Source organism: Pseudopipra pipra, unplaced genomic scaffold (genome assembly GCF_036250125.1).
Source record: "Pseudopipra pipra isolate bDixPip1 unplaced genomic scaffold, bDixPip1.hap1 HAP1_SCAFFOLD_324, whole genome shotgun sequence".
NCBI lineage: Eukaryota > Metazoa > Chordata > Aves > Passeriformes > Pipridae > Pseudopipra > Pseudopipra pipra.
Window position 1 is genome coordinate 1 of NW_026990803.1, and position 21379 is coordinate 21379.

At 37.0% G+C, this 21379-nt stretch overlaps 1 protein-coding gene across 1 annotated transcript; it reads left to right on the forward strand.

Annotated features, from left to right (window-relative positions):
- The first annotated feature begins 5989 nt into the window (after nt 1–5989).
- LOC135408319 (disks large-associated protein 1-like) lies at nt 5990–21168 on the forward strand. Its single transcript, XM_064643538.1, has 2 exons — nt 5990–7014; nt 20937–21168. Exons 1-2 carry the CDS (start codon nt 6061–6063, stop codon nt 21153–21155), a joined length of 1173 nt encoding a protein of 390 aa, XP_064499608.1. The 5' UTR covers nt 5990–6060; the 3' UTR covers nt 21156–21168.
- The last annotated feature ends 211 nt before the right edge of the window (nt 21169–21379 follow it).

Consider the following 21379-nt stretch of genomic DNA (forward strand, 5'->3'; position numbering starts at 1 on the left):
TTGCCAAGAAGGCCAGTGATCTGCTGAGGTGCATTAGGAAGGCCATTGTCAGTAGGGCAAAGGAGGTGATCCTTTCCCTCTGCTCAACCCTGGTGAGGCCCCATCTGGAGTGCTGTGTCCAGTTCTAGGTGTCTTGGTACCAGAGAGACGTGGAGCTTCTGGAGCAGGTCCAGCAGGGGGCTACAAGGATGATTAAGAGAATGGAGCATCTCACTTATGAGGAAAGCCTGAGAGACTTGGGCCTGTTCAGCTTCACAAAGAGACAACAGAGAAGGGACCTCATCAATGAATACAAGTATCTGAAGGGAGGATGCCAAGAGGATGGAGCCAGGCTCTGCTCGGTGGTGCCAAGCAGTAGGACAAGAGGCAACTGGCAGAAACTGATGTACAGGAAGTTCCACCTGAATATAAGAACATTATTGTGGAATGACTAAGCACTGGACTAGATTGCCCAGAGATCATGTGGTGTCTCCCTCACTGGAGATATTCAAAAGCTGTCTGAACACATCCTGAGTAATATGATCTAGGGCACTCTGCCTGTGTCTCATACATATCATATTTGAATATTTTTATAGTTAAGCTATACACCTTGATATAGTAGAATATATCATTATAGAATTGTTTGGGTTGCAAGGGACCTTAGAAATCATCTAGTTACACCCTCTGTGCACCTTGCACTAGAGCAGACTGCTCAAAGCCCCATCCAACCTGGCCTTGAACACTTCCAGGCTGGATGGGTCATTCAAGCTTCTCTGGGCAACCTGTTCCAATGTCTTACCACAGGCACAGTGAAGAATTTCTTCCTAATATCTAATCTAAACTTGCTCCTCTTCAGTTTGAAGCCATTCCCCTATTGTGCTATCATTACATGCCCTTGTATAAAGTCCCTCTCCAACACTCTTGTAGGCCCCCTTTAGATACTGGAAGGAGCTCTAAGGTCTCTCCAGAACCTTCTTGTCTCCAGGCTGAACAACACCAACTTTCTCAGGCTTTGCTCATAGGAGAGGAGCTCCAGCCCTCTGAGGATCTTTGTGGCCTCCTCTGGTCTCACTCCAAGAGGTCCACATCCTTCTAATATCAGTTATCTTAGCAGTTATTGAACTTAAACTTTATATTACGCATTATATTTTGCATATGATCTTTGCTCTAGATCTTGAACTGCTATAACATAATCAAATTATTGAAAAAAAATTATGATCGTTGTCTCTTCATAATTAGCCTATAAAATGCATGTCAATTATGAAGTTTTGTAAGTTGCTAATGGTCATAAACCCTTTTTATTATATTAGTAATTTTGATTTATTAATTATCTATTTTGTACTACCTGCTACATTCATCTATATTATCTACATACTCTGTACATACCTATGTACACATTATTTAAGTGGAAAGACTTGTTATCTGATTGATTTCACAGCTTCCTTTAAAAATGTTAGAAACATAATTCTGCAGTCTCGTGAGATAAAGTTGGAGGGGCTCTGTGGCATATCAGTAAATCTTTTATAGAACAGAAGTTTGCACATTTATCTAACAGAAAGAACATATTTCTTGAACATGTGCTTTATGTATAAACTTGAAACAATACAGACAATATAGTTAAATGAAATTTGTAAAAGAATAGGTAGTTTCTGCATTCAGGTTTTGTTATTTTGCATTCATTTTCACTTTAATTACATAGGATTTAAATAGGTATTTTTCTAGCCACTAGGCTATTCCAACAAATTGTTGTGCATTAGGGACACTTCATTAACAACAAGGATGAATATATTCATACCCTTCCTACCCAGGGCATCCTTAAGAAAACAAAAGCAAATGTAACATGAATGTTGAAAGTAATAAGCATTCTTCAGCCTTATAATGCTGTATCTATTTAACATCTCATTTATCCTATGCCATCAAGTAGTTTTGGTCTGCTGTCTGTAGAATTACTATTTCCACTGTTTATTACTATGTTCATCGATTGTCTTAATTTATTTAATGAGTAATTAAATGTTCTTATTTTGGCCAAAAAATAACAATACAATAAAAGTCTTAATCAACTTCCTCTCAGCTATTCATGGCATGATCAGATAGCCCTGTCTCCAGCTGTTAATGTCACTAAACATTGATGTATAGGTTCAGCCAACACAATTATGGAAAATTATGCATATTCTTTGAAAAATACTAATGAAATCAGAGACTGTAGGATGGGACTTTTGTGCAGAGGAACTGTCCACTAAATATTTAAGAAAAGCAACACTCCTTTCTTCAATATTCAGAATATTATACTTATTCTTTCCCTCCTGGAAGGTGCACTATGGTGTCGCGGAGTATCTATCGTAGCTGTTAGGTTTGGCCGATAGAAAAGCACACACACACATATACACATGCTGCACAAGGAGTTGAGACAAGTGCTGTCTGTTGCCTCAGCACAGCAGCATCCTTTATTAGGACAGTTAGCCCACATTTTTTCACACACTTTTTGTAAATAATATAATTTCTACAAAACACCACCACCATGCACCTGCACCATGAACATAGCCAACATTTTTGTCCTTGTACATTTTATCCTCCCTAAACCTACTTATCACCTTTCCAGTTAACTCCCCACTTCTCAAGGCTGCACTGTTCATGGGAATGGTTAATAAGCTTCTCTGCTCTCACGGGAACAGTCTCATGCCATCCAATATATTGTGCTTGTCTAGGGGTTCAACTTCTAGGGGCTTAACGGGCCTGCTGCTTCCCCCCACACTATGGTACATGATTGTTTAGGGTTTTTTTCCTACTTCATAGCAGTAATACTGTTAAGGTAAAATGAAGCTATATTTGACTACATGCTCATGTTTTTAATCACAATTGACATGATAAAATAGATGTTTTCAGTGTTGTAACAACAGGGAAAAAAAAAAGAAAACCTCTTTTAATGCATCCAGCAATCTAGGATTGGGAATAAAGAGGTTTTACTCTGAATTGCAATTTCTCCCATGTTTTGGAACCTTTACTGTCACTCCTTTTGGTTACACAGATTTGTTGCTCCCTTTTGGTTTTGGTTTGGTTTTTCTGTCGCTCTGTGGTCTTTCTTTCTTTTTTTGTTTCTTCTTTTCTTCCTCCCCTTTTAAATCTGCTTTTTCATAACCCTATGATCTTTTGCTTTCACAAGCATATTTTCTCTGTTATTCTCTGTATCTGTTCATCTGATTCCTTTTGGGCAGATCATCCTCTCTATCTTCTGCTTTTTTCTCTGGTACTTCCTCATAGAAGATTCATTGACAGCTCAGACTCAAAATAGGTGTAGAACTATATGTATCTTTTCTCCTAAACGTTTCGATCCTACTTGCCATCCAAGCTCATATAGCAGTGCTTAGCCAAGCTTCCTCCACAATTTTTTGAAAGCCTGTCGCTGTCACTCTATATAGACAAATGTAACTTTTTCTCTTTTTACCACTTCTTGCACATCCTCCTTAGCATCCATATTGCCAGTCCATCCAAAACACAGCTGGTAACATGGCTGTTCCCATTGGTCAAACCATAGTTATATCTTTTAAACTCATCTTTAGCTTCAAGATGTTCCACAATATTCTGTCCCAGCAGATCAAGTGTTTCCTCATCCCAGCCATTTTGCTCTATAAGACTACATATTCTAAATAATTCCATGACATCTCCTATGCCTGCGATGGCTTCACTATGCTACATCTCCTATGCCTGCGATGGCTTCACTATGCTATAAATTATCAGTTCTTTTGGTTCTTTGTTTACATATACTCTTTTTCCACAGTGCACAAAAATGAAAATTTCATAGTCACTCAGATAATGAAAAAATGAAAATAAATCACTGTGTTTGGGCATGTCCCAGTTTATTGAACTATTTAAGGAAAGATTCTAATTTTTTTTATCTTATATAACACACTAATCTATTGCTTTAAGAGAACTTATCAATCATCTTAAGGACAGTTGAATGATAGTAAATGGATTTAAATAAAACTTAACTGGCTGAAGCTTTGTTTTCGTAAGCCTTGATGTGCGAAAGATATTCATAGATACCAGGGACTGGAGTATTTTGATTTGGTCTCTGTATCCTTCAGAAATATTCTTCATGATGACATATTTTTGTTCAAGTCATGTTTTCAATTACCTGAGTAATGAATCTACTACTACATCCTTTTGGATGTTTCTTGATTACAATCTAATAGATCACATTTTTAAAACAGTTGGTAGGGATATAAAATGCTCTTTGGAAGTGCTAAGTATTGTCACTACAGTAAAATTGACAAGTCCAGTTCTCTGAATATATTATTTTTGTGCTTTCAAAGGTGCCTTTAGCCCTTCTCCTCTTAAGGTAAACCAGTTAACCTCTCCTTTCGGAATATTTCAAGAGCCTTTTGCAGTATTTTGAAAACTCTTTTTTTTTGGAATTAAAGGTCTCTTGAGAAGGAACATTTTCTGCATTGCAGGGATCCGGTGAGGGGAAATGAAATGCAGGACATCCAGATTAGCTTTGAAGGATTTTGAAAAAAAATCCTCTTTGGCTCACCACAGATTCAGAAGAAAATATAAAATATGTTCTGATGAAATGCAGAGCATGCTTTTCCAGACTGACATTAACTAAATGCTATTTTAGAAAACTTCATTGTTGCCAATTTATCAGTAGGTACAATGTCTACAACCTGTTAAAACGTGAACTTTAGCAGAGAGAACACTGGAGGAACATAGTGGAAACCTGATTGCTATGGATGTTTATTGGTTCTACAAGAGAGATCTCAAGAGTTACATTTCCAAAAGCATTATGTGATTAGGGGTGCTGGAAAAGAATAAAGTAGCTGAGTGACTGCCACTGCCCTCTTAAGAGGACATCCTCTAAGAAGTCCTCTGCCCTTCAGGAGCTGAGACAGCACCTCGAGACTGTTTTGTCACATCTGAAACCCATAATTTATACATTAGTAGCTCAGAGGTTACAGTAGCAGTTGCATACAGACTTTTGCTAGTGTTGAGGACTGAAATAAGAGCATCTGGCCTCAGAGTGGTTATTATATCACTTGGGATGAAGATTTCCATTTTCAACTTGTTGTAATCAATATTCTATAGCATTTTGAGTCACTTCAGGGACAAATAACTGCAATCAAGAATTAAGTGTTGAAATCTCTTACATTGTTATTGCCATGTGGAAGTTGTGGCTATACCAGTTCCTCTATATGGTAGAAGCAGGTAGGGATATTTGAACACTGCTTAGTACACTGAAAATCTATGGAGAATTAAACTAAGTCATGCATTAGCAGAATAAGATGATTTTTTTTTTGTGAATATTAAATATTAATATATTCATTAATATATTAATAATAGCAAATATTAAATACAACCCTCCAAATATATAGGTTATTAAATAGTTAGTTTGGTTTCATTTTGGCAGTTAGTGTAATGCATTGTTATTTTATTCTTAATTTGAAAATAACTTACAGAAATAACGTATTAATATTGTCTTGCGATGCTTACAGTCTGGGCAAACAATATGCACATTGAGTAAAACTGCACTCAAGTCATGAAAAATATGCATTTAAGTCAGAGAAATATTTCCCAGTAATTTCACCATGCTTTGTGTGTGGCCTAAGAAGTCCAGAAAGTGTTCCATTAAGGACATGATCTTTTTTAATGCATCCATTTGGCCCTGAAAACATGCAGATGAGCAGTTAAGCCATCCTGGAAGGCCCCTGTCCTTGAATGTTTTCAGGACTGAGGTTTTAGAGTACAGGTGATGATACTTATCTTACTTTTTGTATCAGGAAAATTTTCTTTCATCTGCTTTCCAGCTAATGGAACAAGATAATTTTTCTTGTATACTATTTTGGTATCCCTATCACTATGTTGGACATGGGAAATATTAAGCGATAAAAAGAATCAGAAAATGTTTATTCCAACTATTTTTGCAATAAGAAACAAAGAATGCTAAACATACACATGCTGTTTATTGTCTTAGCTTGAATATCTTATGGCCTCTGTTGTATTTCATTCTTTTAGGCCTTTCTCTGAGATCTGCCTGTTGCACAGCCATACGTATTAGATGACTTTGGGACTTGCTTTCCATCAACGATGAAGGGATTGTCTAGCAGCCGTAGTCATCATCATGGGGTTGCCTGTGACTCTCCATGTGACAGTCTGCCACACCACCAGGACAGGAAGCCATATTTGTTAAACCCAGTGGACCCCCATCCTGCAGACCACCCTTACTACACTCAAAGGAACTCTTTTCAGGCAGAGTGCATGGTGCCCTACAATGATCAGATTGCCAGCAGCACATTTCCCAGGAGGCATTATAGTTCCCACCATGAACTCAAGGACGAGTGTGCTCTGGTTCCCCATGGAACTGCCAACAAGACCAATCGCATTCCTGCCAACCTTTTGGACCAGTTTGAGCGGCAGCTGCCTCTGAATCGGGATGGCTACCACACTCTGCAGTACAAACGAACTGCCATGGAGCACCGCAGTGACAGCCCAGGGAGGATCCGGCACCTGGTTCATTCTGTCCAAAAGCTCTTTACCAAGTCCCATTCACTGGAGGGACCATCCAAGGGGAATGTCAATGGGGGGAAAGCAAGCCCAGAAGAGTCACAGACAATGAGGTATGGGAAGCGCAGCAAGAGTAAAGAAAGGCGATCAGAAGGTAAGCCCAGATCCAATGCATCAGGATGGTGGAGTTCAGATGACAACTTGGACAATGATGTTTGCATTTATCATGGTCCCAGTGGGGTCATGACCATGGGAAGATGCCCTGATCGTTCTTCTTCCCAATACTTTATGGAAGCCTATAACACTATTAGCGAACATACTGTGAAGTCCTCCAGAAGCAATAACGATGTCAAATGCTCTACCTGTGCAAACCTGCCTGTGAATTTGGACTCCCAGTTAATGAAGAAAAGCTCTTGGTCCTCTACATTAACCGTGAGCAGAGCCCGTGAAGTTTACCAGAAAGCATCAGTTAACATGGACCAGACAGTGGTGAAGGCAGAGACGTGTCAACAGGAACGGTCATGTCAGTACCTCCAGGTACAGTGTGGAGAACTGATTGCTGTTAACTGTGCTCTGCCTTGTTTCAGGTGTTTGTGGGGGATAGAGGTTTGCTCTGATGTCTCAACTTTACCCAGAAGTAACTGATCAACAAACAGTGGTACTCCTGCTGAAATTAAAAATAAATCAACTTTTTCTTTTTTTCTTTTTTTTTTTTCTTTTTTTGCCAGCATTCAGTATTTCAAACAGTTCATGTTAGAACAGGATTATTTTTTTTCATGTGAGAAAAATAAGACCTTTCTGTGTACTTTTTGAATTTATAAGGCTGTCACAGTAGGGGTATAGGGAATTTGATGTTGTAGTGCTTGCATTTAGCATTACAATGTCAATTAACTGAATGTTACCAGGATACAAATTCTTTGATTTCTGTAATTTCGAGATTTGCCTTCATTTACTGCTCATTTTTTTATGAAAGCTTTTGAGACCCTTTTGAGAAACTTCAGGGTACCTGAGTACTTTCTCCAGCAGGAAAACAGCATACTTTTCTTTTAGACATAGAATATAAATTCTCTTAAAACAGTTATTGTAACGTGTCCAGATTTGTTTATTGGGCTATTCCTCTTTTTCATGGCTTTGAGTCAAAAATAAAAAATCAAAAGGTTGAAATTATTGCTTGTTCTGATTATACACTTTAGGAGTACATCACCTACTCCCTCACAAGCTGTTTGCAGTTAATACAGCGTCACTATTTTTCACCAGTATTGTATCTTTAAATGTCAAGAATCAGATGTCTCCTCTTGGAGCTATCACACTGCCGGTGAATGTTTGTGGCAGGAACATGGATCAGAAAATATTAAAACTGTTTCATTCTTAGGAGAGCTGTGGATAGCTTTTATGCACTTTAAATGAAGCACTTATGGCACATCTAAGTGTGTGTGTAAGATGGAACAACGTCGCACAGAGAAGAGAGAAGACCATGAGGAAAAAAGAGGTTTGCTAAGATGATTTGGTTTCATTTTAATGTAGTGGGACTCTTGTCTATCTGTATAGAAACTGTAGCGAGATCTCTCATATGGTTGCTTGAATGAGACAGTCAGCTTCCACATTCTGTTTTTTAAGTCAGTATGCAGACAAAGCGTAGGACTGAGGCATCCGCATTTAAAAATTGATATTAAAAGGTTTTATGGAGTGGCATGCAAAATAATTTTGATAGCCAGCCTCTGGGATTCTAATTTTTAAATGTAAATGAATGGATATGTATATTTTATATTAATTGTTAGGAGGGTGGGGTGGGGGAAGAGGAGGCAATACAAATGCTCAGAGCGTGTTTACAGATCTGTGTATGGTCTGCAGAGGGAAAGGGGTTTCAAAATAGCCTCAGGCTGCAACCTTTTGAGCTTTGGGGTTTCTTTTTATTAAGTCTCTTTTGTCTGAATTTTGTGGGTGAGAAGAAATCATAACTTTAGACTTGATTGCTATGGTTACTTTGGACTCTGAGATTTCTTTTGTTGATGTTTTTGTTTACTCCTTCAGTCTTCCTCTTGGTCTCAGATAAAATAGCTGACAATTCAGTATGTGACCAGATGGCTAGAAAAGAGTGAAAAACTGTGCCAGCATCAGCTTTAAATGAACACCTCCATAGGGACCTTTAGATAATGTTTAGCTGACAGGAATAGACTCCTGAAGTGGAATTAGAGGACATTATCTGTGTCTGTATGAAAATACGTCCAACAATTGTCAAGGGTAAGAATAACTAAATTCTCACTTAAAATAACTACATTCTCGCTGTGTTTCCCATCCTTACTGGTAGTTTCATTTTGGTTTTCACTTAATTTTGTTTCATTTTTTTTAATGATATGTCATTATAAAAACAAGGGAAATATAACAGGTTTGAAATTGTTGGGGTTTTTTAAAGGAAAATCTTATCCAAGCATCAGTTAACATTGGAAGTAATATTCAAAGAGTACAGTAGATTCAAGGAAGCGAGTCAGGATTATTCTTCACTCTTGGCAGCTTGAAAGGATGAAAAATGCATATAGGTATTAAAAGAGTCAGTCTATTTTGAATGCATCCCATTGCTTTTCTCTTCACTGTATCACTTATCTTTTTACACTACAAGCCCTTTGGGGCTTGGACTTTGTTCCCTTTTGTATTTCTACAATGGGGCACAGGACCTAACTGAGGCCTTTTAGCTGTCCTGCAATATAAATGTGTATTAACAGCAGCAGAGTACTAGTCTGTTAGTGGGTTGTAGAATTATTCTGTATATCTGTTGTTTTCCTGGTGACCTTCTCACGATTGTACCAAAAGGCTGGTGTCCTGTGTTAGAACAATTAGAAATACCCAAAGTAAGAAGAAAGCTGGAAATTCATTACCACAGTGGACAAATGAGAATTTAATTTCATTATTATGATGCTTCTTTGTTGCTTTATTTAACCCATTAACTGTTTAATAGATGCTTTTATCAACTCATTTGTAATTTAAGTTATTGTCTGTGGCCCAGGACATAAACTCTCACGACCTAAACTGATCCTTCAAAGAGGCAACTATTTGTTTATGCAAGCTCATCTTGTGACAGTATCAGAATTCAACTCAGGGTACTCAGGATAATTTTCTTTATCTTGACAGATCTGAGTACATTAGAGATCACAGGCAACATTGATTTCACATTTGCTCGTAAGGGCTTTTATCATAAATGTATCTGCATGAATTCTCAGTGTAAATACATGGAAATAACAAACAATTATCTAGCTTGCTGTGATATTTTCCATATAAGTGTTCTGTGGAAGGAGTTGGCAGTAGTTTGTATTGCAGATGGGCTTATTTCTCATAGTTTGGAATTTGTATCGAGTGCAGAGTCTTCCTGCATTGCACTGTCTTTCTTTACCCCATCTGGCTCTGTTTCCAGCCCTGGTGCTGAGGCACAATGTTCATCCTTGGAGGTCTAGGGGAGGTTCAGAAAGGTGCATCTTCAGAAAGAGATGTTATCCCAGACTAGTCTAAAGACCGCCAAGCAAATGTTTTCCTCTTACCTGCATTTTGGGAACAGAATTGCATTTTTATTTTCTATTTCTTCTTTTAAGAGTGATGAGCTGGATTGTACAAAGATAATGTCCTTTTTTTTGGCTGATTTTTACTTCAGGAAAGTGCTTCTGTTTGATCCGGGTTTATGGTTGGACAAAAGTGAAGGAAGGTGAGAAAGAACTGTTCATGTTTTATCAAAATTCTTCTTCAAAATGGTTTCCCTCCCTTGAAAGAAAAACTTATAAGGCAGTGGACAGCCTCTATTTCTCCACTAGCTTCTCCTCTGGAAAAAATGAAATGAGGCAATGCTATAAAGACAAAATGTAAGCGGCAGTTCTTTTCTTCGAACAATAGGGTCTAAATACATTGGGATATTTTTGACAGTCTTGTTTTCTATGAATTCATGATTTTTGGAGCTAATAGAGTATAAAATACACTGCAGAGTTTGTCTCTGATTATAGTTTTGCCATTCAATGTTCCCCGTAATTGCTGTTCACGTTGTCCTTGGTCCATTTGTTAAGAGATTGAGAAAAATACAAAGGATGACATTTTTTGTATTAATCCTCTTTTCTTCTTATGTGAGTCAGTCATAAGTTTTCCTTTAGTCACAACTGATGAGATTGAAGTCAGTTGTGTCAGACACTTGGGGCTGAGGATGGAAATTTTATTTCTCAAAACTGAAGTGCAGTAGGTGGAGACAGCAGTGCAACCCTTAGAGTTCCACATTTGCATTGCTTGCCATTTGGTGAGATACACTGAGAAATACTATAAAAAAAACATAAGTTTCTAGATGTAGTCAGAATTTTCTGGTGGCAAAGGGTTCCGGTTCATACTGCACTGGGTTTCCTGTGTGAAGGTTGCCTATAATGGGCATTATTATGCCATGTGTAGTGCTAAGAAACTCATAATCTAAGTGACTTGTTTTCCAGTCTCAGGACAAGGCACTTCCATAGTTTCTTAGGAGATACTGCTCAGTCCCAGTTCCAGCCTCTTTCTGTTGCCTATGTCCATGGATGGCCAAATAGATCCTAGGTTCAGGGTGCTAATAAGGACCAGTAAGTACATTATGATTTGTTAACATGGTATGTTAAATTACAAGGTGCTCATCCTTACGCCACAGCAATTTATGTTAGATCTGTTATACTGGGCTTATCTATGCCAGTCCATCTGCATTTTCAGGTTATGTCTATGTTTTCCTCATTTATAGTGTTTGCATTTCAGATGCAACTATCATGTTCAAATCTTCCTATATATATATATATGAAAGTTGTATTAATATCCATTAATATAGACCTTCCATTTTTCATGTATCTCAAGACTTGCTTTTTTTTCTCCATATTCCCTTATAAATTGAAAATTAGTGCATATGTTATTTCTCCTTCAATTTTCCAGTCAGAACTACGAAGTACATGAGGTATAAGTGTCAAGGTTTTTTATTGAGCTCATATGAAACATACTTCTGGTAAAGCTAGGGAAATGATTAGGACAATTGTGAAATAAAGCATCAAATGTTTTAATGTTTTCTATGTCAGCTTCCAGGTAATAGGATAATCATGAAAACATTTGGAAATTCTTAAATATTCATGATTTTTGAAATCAGCTAGTATCTAGGAACATTAAAACTGAAAAAAATATTCACAGAAAACTAATTTACTTCAGTTTTTAAATAGTGACATAGGTAATAGGAATAATGAATACAATTAAGGAATTTGTGGAAAATATAAAGAAAGAACAAAATAACGTATTTTCAAAAACTGTATTACTAAGAGGTAATTCCTTTAAATCTATATCTTGATTATTTAGCCTACCTGCAAACCCACTCAGATGTCAGTGCTATACTGAGACAAATATATAGGAGAGCATTTCAGTATAATTGTCTTCCTTATCTTTGCAGTCCTTTATTTTAGCTAAAAAAAAATTAGTAAAAAAAGAAATTTTCAACTGTGTTGGTAAGAGTGATCTTGCCACATATTTCACCATGAACAACTGTTGTGTTCTTATTCATTTAATTAAAACCTGTACTGACCTTTGGTGTCTTCAGTAATTCAGTAATGGAGACCTCCTAAGTACTGTTCTACAGAGAGCTGTTCTACAGCAATGTGAGTACTTCACATTTAGCTGCAGTTTTATCTGCCCATGTTTCTTTAAGTGATAATTCTCTGTCCTTTAGTTTTATTACCATCCTGTAACTTCTTAATATTGAATATACTGGCACTGATCTTATTTTTTCTACATTAACTTGAATTACCATCAGTTCATTCTGTTACCATCCTTACATTCTAATAGCACATCCATTAAGGAACATAATTCTGGCAACTGGATCCTATTGCTAGCATAGCATAAGTAGGAGTTAGCAACATACTTGGGTGACACTACATTACATACACTGTTATGTGAGAAATGTTTATTTTATGGCTGCACATAACAGCTGGCATTTGGTATCTATTTCAGTTCCTTCATGGATAAGATTTGATTCAGTCCTGGATCTGACTTCTTTCTGTAGCCTTAAATGTTTGGAGAGTTCTAATCTTACCATTTTCAGTAATGTCACTGTTAAAAAAAAAAAAAAACAACAAACAGCAACAACAACAGAAACAACATTTCAACCTGCATCTGAGTTTGTAAGCTTAACTTTTGTTGTGGAAACATGCAAAGTAGATGGGGAAGAAAACGCTGAGCAGCAATACATTTTCCTCAGTCTGTGCAAAGTCATAAGGAGTATTTCCCTTAATCCAGTTACTGGATATTTTGTTTGTTTGTTTCAAAAATGGAATTTATAGTACAGCTCTTGAGTGAGGAAACACTACAGTGCCGGAAGAGTGGTCTGAGCCTGGTCAGCTGGCCACATTTTCTATTCTGCCTTGTGCTGTGCTTGTTGCACAGGTGAGCTCCTGTCACTAGTGAATTAAGGAATAAGAACATCAATCTGTTGTATATTCTTTGTCCTTTCATCCTCTTACCCTAAAATTGTGCAATGGACTGTCTTCTTTAGATTTCTGATAGATATGTATGTCTCTCACCAAAGGCTAAACAATGTGTCATGCAGATGGATGAGGCACTGTGACAGTTCTGATGGGCCAGGGCTTCCAAAGACAGTCTTTGAATTGTGTCCAGGAGTCTTTTATGCAAATAAGTTTGTGTCTAATTTTGTTTTACTGACATAACCCCAGCCTGCTAACCAGTTTTTAGGAAATATTTGAGGTTTCCTGGTCTACAGCAATTCAGTTCCCAGCAGATAAGAGTCAAGACAGTCACCTAGATTTGATATCAAAGGGGACACTACTGTAGAAGAGAGGTGACCATTTAGAGTCACTGCAAATACACAGTGTGGTTTTCTGAAACCAAGAAAGTTTCCTTACAGCCAAATGAAATCTTCTTCTGCAGGTATATTGCATTGCTGTAATCCAAACAAAGGGTTGTGGAAGATTCAGTGAAGTCTGTCCACTGGCCACTAAAATGTGACAGAAGATAATAACCAGCTGGAGATGGCATCTTAACTGCATTACTTACAGCAACTGCCTGTGAGAGCACATTAGCAAAGCACCAGAGACTACCCAGTTACAGTCAGCCAAAAGAAACAGCGTAAGCGCTGTTTCTCAAAATGCTCTCTCCACCACATGTGTTTTCTTCCAAGGATTCAGATTCAGCTACATGTTCTCCACCCACTAGCTAGTCTCCTGCTGTCTGCTTGATAGTGGGCTTGTGGTGGTGTGTAGTGAAAGAGAGATAAAATGACATCTCATCTAACAGGATTGCTTTTGATGGCAACCAGTCACCACAAAAGAAGATATATAGAAGAAATGAGAAAACATTTCTCCATTGCTAGTCATTGAAAGTGTCCTTTCAAGGATTGGTATTCATGTTAACAGTCATCCTGTTGTCCTTAACTGGGCAAGAAGCCATATGTCATTATAAACAATGGCATAGAGTGCTTCAAGGGTATTGTGAAAGATGAGAACAAATGTCTACCCTCTGCCACTGAGAGAATATCATACATGAGTATCACTGAAGCAGTTTTAGTTTGAGGTCCCAGCCGAGAGTCCTGTTCTGTGATCTTCAGTTACGTTTCCCTCAGCTAATGGACATGGTAGTTGCTGTTTGCCTTCCTTTCTGCAGAACATGTAAGGCACTTGGCTGGAATCATTGTATTGGCATGGCCCTTTTCAGGGTTGGTTGGTTGGATTTTTATGCATAAAGCAGAAGGAGAAAATGTATCTGGAATCAAGATGTGGTAGTTTCATGTAAAAGACACACGTTCCTCTACATAAAACTGAATGTGAATCAGATCGATAAGCCAATGGGTAAGACACTTTTTGATGGATGAACATTATAAACTGGAGTGGTACTTGCAGAATTTTGTCTATTGGCTGACTCTATGAGGATTCATACTGGTTTAGAAGAATTTCCAAATTACCGTTGTGTGAAGGAGGATTGCAGTTCTTCACCCTGTTTGTTCATGTTTGATGCAAGGGGTAGGCACAGAATTGTGGAAATAATGTTCCCTCTTGGACAGGCTCTTTGTTCTGGCTATTAATTTTCTGGCTATTAATTTTCTTCTCGTAAAAAAATATGGAGATAAGTCAGCTAAATTAAATTAATTTATAGTAGAACATGATTGCTCAAAGAGTACAAGCTAAAGCAAGTGTTGCTACAGATACTGAGTATATTAAGTTTGTCCTAAAGAGAGGCAACCCTCCTATCTGCCTTTATGAAAACACTTGAGGCTTATTAAACATATATTGTTCTTCCTGCTTTCTAAGGCTTCCTTTTTTTGCATACTTCAATGATTCTTAACATATGCACATTGAAAGAAAAAAATGCTACTCATACTTATTGGTCTGATTAATTCAATATTCATGAGTGCCAGGAATAGGCTTAGTAAATGGAAGATGGCAATTGAAACTTCCTTTACAGCATTCAGAAGAGGCATAATAATGACTAAGACCAAATTGCATGGGTTTGAAAAATCTGCACTGAGCAGTCATTAAGCATTGTTCTTCAGTTATGTGATTTCAATTCATTAAGTATTTGCATACTAATAGAAAGCTAAAGTTACAAGTCTACTGCTGTGAGCAATCGCTAGCCACTCCTTCCAGTTCTTTTGTTTACTTCTACAGTCATCCACACTGCTTTGGCAAAGCATGGGGAGAAGCTTTAATGATTTCAGCTGCAATAAACCAAATCAAACGAGATCAATAATGAACTTAATTTGTTATAGAGACAGTCTGTTTGCTATTTCATCCAGTAAGGTAAGTTAATAACTATTTGGGGCAAAAAAAGAAGGAAATTAAGTATTCTAATTTAATTGTTTAGAAATTGAATAAAAACTGTTTTCTTTACTTTTGTCACTACATTCTGGTCTTATTTCACATATCACTATGTGTGAGCTTTTGAAATTAATGTTTGAAAAGAGAGAGACTAGTATACCTGTTTGCTTGATCTCTGTATTTGGGGTCCTAGACTACCTATTAGAAAAATCCAGTTCCTTTAGATCAAAAAATGCATTAAAGGAAATGACTAGTCAGTCCAGCCTGGCTAATGACAAAGTGTGAACACTTCCAGAATAACATAAATTTAGTTAAAGATCAGGACAGGTAATCTATACACTAAATGATGCTGAATCCAGGTAAGATGTTGGCTAGTAGCAGTACTTCATCTTTATAGTCTCCTCTGTTTACAAGAGAATATCAGCAACTTAACCAGAAGAAACTATTGTCAGACTTAGCTTTCATACATGTAACAATTTATTTCTAGGTGTATGCTGAAGTCTTAAGTTTCAGCAAGCTGCGTGTCTCAGAGGCCTTTGTCAACTATTTTCTATATATTTTCGTGTAATAATGGTGTTCTGATTCACTATGCTTTTTGTGTAAGTGAAGTGTACTCTTCATTTTTAGGCTTGTAAAGAAAGAATTGTACATTAGCCTAAAGACCATTTGCAGAATGAAATGTTTCCAGGTTCTCTATTACTTTGATAGTGTGAATAATAATAGTTCTATTTTATCAAAAACAATCGTGTTCATTGTTAGATCTGAGTTTAGCTCTTCCCCTTTTTTCATGAGAGTAAAAACAATCATGCAAGTGATGTTCCTGCTTGATATTTTGATACTGGAAAAATGCTATTGCTAAGGTAATTGGATAATATGATTTTCTTAAAAGCATGAAACAGCTTTATCTCAAGTATGTCAATCTTAATCTCATTAATCCTCTAAGGCAGCAGATACCTTGCATATGCACTTGTGTGCAGTGTAATACGTGACCTTGCAAGACATAATTTTGGACATTCAAACAAAGTAAGAGCCTGTGGGAAAATTTGTGCAGACTCCCTGACTGAAAAAAATAAAAGAGATGGGGGTTCACAGAGACACTTCTCTCGGCATTTTTTCTGGATCAGCAGAAGAAAACACACTACAGGATGATTAGTACCATATGTATAGAAACAGAATGTATTAAATAATCTGATTTATTTTATTTTTGTAGGTTTTATTTTGGAGAGGGCTTTGTATTTTGGAGGGTTTTACTTTTTTCTCATAATGTGAAACACTTTACTGTGACAGTAAATTGCACTGTCCGCATGAGCTGTTACAGCCATTACTTTTAGGCACCAAAGAAAGCACTCTGAAAAACAGGTCACTTCTTTTAGTAGGTATTGCTTGAGGTTTTGACTATAGGCACAACAGTTGACATTATTTTATCTGTCTGTATTTTTTAAACAGTAAAATAGGTACAATGAAAAGAAACGCTGAGCTTTAAGGGTTGTTTGTCCTACTCAAATAATACACAGACAGTGCTCTGAGACCCTTTCATAAAATGTATTACAACTAGTAATAGCCAAAGCAAAACTTCTAAAGTGTCTCTTTACACTGCAAATGCTCTTTATCAGTTACACGAGTTCTTACTGTTTTCTCTTACTCCAAACAAAAAACAAGATTAAAGGGAGCTGGACCCAAATTTCTGCCCCTAATATTCTCTTATATACTGAAATGTTACTATTAAAAAAAAAAAAAAAGGAGTAAAACCAAAATTTTAAAAAATAAACAGACTTAAATGCCTACAGAAAAAACCTGGTTAAACTACTTAACTAAAAAAGCTTTTTAATCAGATATCCATCACATTCTTTTACTGCAGCTTTGTCTAGGCAGGCAAGATTGTACAAACACTCTGACTTCCTCAATGTGTTAACTGAAATTAGAAGCATATCTGAATTGGTATTTTAGGCTTTTCTCTGAATCTGGATGCCTTTTGTAACCAAAGCCATCCTTTTCTCTTTGGGGCATACAGACTTTACCCTTAAACCCATAATACAGAATTGGAACTTGGGTCACTTTGGTATCATTTCCTTTGGTTTTGCACATGCAGGTAACTTTCAATATGCAAACCAAGCCAGTAGGTTTGTGGAACTCATTGAGATTGCTTTCCCCTGGTCTCTATGTGAACAGCTCAGCTTTCTTTCTCTGCATCTAGTGTTTTTAAAAGACAGAAAAGCTACTAAAAAGGTAGAGTGTTGTTTTTCAGTGATTGCTTGCTTCACTGATATGAGCAGAGCTCAAACTGGAAACTTCTGATCGCATCATACAAATTGTGGGACTAGAGCAATGCATTCAAACCTCATCATAGTGTTTGCATGTGTAAATAGGAAGTTTCATGGTAAATCCATTTCAACCAGGATTCAAAACCTGGCCTATCATAGCTAAATCACTTTGAGAAGCTTTGGGATAAAAAGTATTGTATGTATACATGGGGTTATTGATAACAGAACTCAAAAATTCCAGAGAAAGTGTGCCCACAGTAACTATGTCTCGTCACTTGTACTGCACTTATAAAATGCAACATTAAATTTAACAGTATATCTATTATTTAATAAAACTACAAGCATTCAGCTTAACTGAATTAAGGGTGCTGTATGAACATTGTAACTTTAACTCCTATGACTTTTTTTCCATTAAAGACACCAACCCTAACATTATACTAACATATTTCATTTAGTGCACTAAAGATCAATTCACTAATTTATCTTAACAAGAAAAAGCAAATATCTTCAATTAAAGCATAATGAATAAAATATTAAACTGATCGAAGTGCATATCCTCTGAGAATTCACAGATTCTCTACATACTCTGACTTTGATATCTAATATCTGCCTAAAAACTGATTGGAAATACACTGTTACAGGTTTTAAACTTCTGACTGAAGTTCAAGCATGTCATCAAAATGTCATCAGAGCTTGATTTTACTAAACCTATCTTAACTTCTGTTTTTTATGAGTGATTTGAATAGCCAAGATTTTACAGTTGACAAGCAGAAGCTGTAGGTTCCATAATGTATGTGAGAGGTGGTATGATTGTATATTCACTGTTTGATGATGTTCTAGGCCTAGAAACAGTGCAAGAATAAGACCTGAAAAAAATGTTATCCTCTGTCTGTCATAAGGGGCTGGGGGTGGAATGTAAAATGCTGTGTACTCTTCTACATCAAAAATCACAATCAAAACCACTACCAAGTCCCAGCTTCATTTGGACTTTAAAAAGGTTTACATATCAGGAAAGCATCAGCTTTCCAGATCTGCTGTCTAGGCATAAACTTAGAAGTCATAGAACTGAAATATTGCTTTTTCTTTTTTTTTCTTTTCTTTTTTTTTTTTAACATGGAAAAATATCAGAGCTGTTTATTCAATCCTTTTCCTCCAGTGGATTCCATACTCTCAGTCTTACCCTTTTCTAGAAAAATATTTTAAGAGTGTTTAGGTGTATTTATTCAATAACTTCCTATAGATGCCCAATTCTGCATGCCATCATTCAGTAAGAAAACTGGAATTTGAGCTATATTCCTGCCTTAAGGAATTTATATTCTTGAAGGACAGGAAAATGTATTTCTAAAAAAAATATCAGTATGCAACAAACACTGCAAGCTGCTGGAAGATAAGAAATTAAATGTCTCTCAGAAGTAGAGCTACCAGAGCTGTTAACTAAAGGATATTTAAAGACAACATGGAAATTTACTTTAAAAAGGCACATAGAAAGAATTAGTTAAATAAAACATGTAGCAGTTGAGAAGGAGGTCTAAGTCCTGAGAAGGAAGACTGAGTCATAAGAAGGAATATTGATAAAGGTGCAAACTAAAGTAGACTTCCTGGATTAAATCTTCAGTCCTTTGAGGAAAATATTAAAGCTCCAATTGAGTTTCAAGGCCAAACTTGACCAAGAGAGATCTGGGAGAACAGAACACAAGAGGAAAGGGCTGTTTGAGCCTGGTAGTTCAAGGAAAGCCCTAAATCATTATGTCAGTATCAGGGAAAGAAGAGTCCATGGAGGAAGAAAGTTGGCAGGGTCTTGGGTTTGAAATCATCAGGAAACAAAGCAAAGGCATAGCTTGTGAATAGTTTAATTAATAAAATTGGTTATAATTAGTAATAAGTTGATAAAGGCTTAGGACCATTAAAAATCTTTGTTCCTTTGTATATCACAGTGGGTTTTGATTTGCAGTTTATAGCAGTATAGGTTGATAAAAGGCCATCAAAAATTTTACTTATATTAACGGTAACAGTTGAAAGGCCTTACAGCCTCTGGACTTAGACTTATAATTGTCATGGGAATAAACAGCTAAACTGTTAGCAAGCATTTCAATGTTTCAGTTTTGGTTTTCTAAACAAACTGGTGTGTATATGCCCTGGTTGTAAACTGGGAAGCAATGGATACACAAGATCCTCAGCCAAAGTTCAATGTTGATGAAGACCAGACTTTCCATAGAAAAGACACACTGATTATCCTGGTAGGTGTTAGTATTTGTAAGTTGCAAGACAAATTTAGTAACCCAGATTCGTGACTCCTTGTTTAATGTGGCTTCTAAGGTTTTCTGAGCATTATAGCTATAGCTGGCTTTATAGACTTGATTCACTGAGAATAATCAAAGCAGCAAACTAAAAATTCACAGCTACTTGTATTCAAGTCTAACACAAACTGTGTTTACTAAAAAGCCCTTTTGAGGGTTCAACTTTAGCATAAAAAGCAGCGTTTCTGCAAAATAGCTTCAAAAACCCTACTCCACTGCGTGTTGTTTCCTGTTACAGGAAAAAGAAGGATGTTGGTTTACATGGTCAGAAGCCCCAAGAGCAGAGGAAAGGAGACAATGAGTGGGCAAGAGCACTTTGCTCTTGGACTGTCCTTTGTTATGTCTCAAAATCTCATGAACGCACATTCCCAGTGTTCCAGATTTCCAGTAAAAAGAAGGGACAAGACACACTTCAGATAAAGAGAAATAATACACATCAATAAGAAGAAGAAAAAAGGAAGGAATAAAGAGATGTATGACTCAGACACTCAGCCTAACACAATTTAAAAGGAGGATCCCTGCAAACTGTCAGGTGTTCAGTCACACAAATTATGCTATAGAAGCAATAGTAGTAAAATTTCACACTTGCAAACCTACTTTTGTGATGATTAATACATAGCTCCACTAATCTGAAATGTATCTTGAACCAAAATCATCCCAGTAAGTGTTCCTATGCACACTCTATCACAAAACATTGTAATATAGACATTCACATTTCAGCCTTTGTGCCTCCCCAGGGATGTTCAGTATGTTGAGTTGAACCAAAAGCACCCTGATCTGTTTTATAAATGCTTCGAATGAAAATATCCCAAAAAAACCAGATTTGTCCAGCCCAGTATTAGACCTAACTGAGGCTTCTGTGTCAGCATGTTTGCTAGAAACTTCCCAGTGAAGTAATGGAAAATAGCAAAGAACTCCAGACATGCTTGTGACTATGCAGAGGGAGAATGGGTCTCCATTGCAAACAGCAACACGTGGTCAAATACGATTGAGAATGGGCCTTTGGCCATCAGAGTTTTTGTTATGGCTCTGTTGTGGCTTATCACAGTCAAATCTTGCTATGAAATAACATCAGGAGTGTACTAAAATGAGAATTGTGTTTATCACTTCAGGTTCCTCAAGATGAATGGACTGGGTACACCCCACGAGGAAAAGATGACGAGATTCCCTGCCGACGAATGCGTAGTGGCAGTTACATCAAAGCCATGGGGGATGATGACAGTGGAGACTCAGACACAAGTCCGAAGCCATCTCCAAAGATTGCTGCACGGAGAGAGAGCTATCTCAAGGCCACCCAGCCATCCCTTACAGAGCTCACCACCCTCAAGTAAGTCCATGTTTTACTACAACATATAGAGCTCTCCATTAAGACATACAGTTTCTGTTCCTATTTGTTTCTACTCTTTACTTCCAGCTATTGGTTGAGAAAATATTTGAACAAGTGTGTTCGGTCATGCTTATTTTGCATGGTTTTTTTCTGAACAAGAGTAAATTTGGGGATGCATTTCGATATTATTCTGAAAATTGCAAAGTATTTTAACATGTTAGTGTTGAG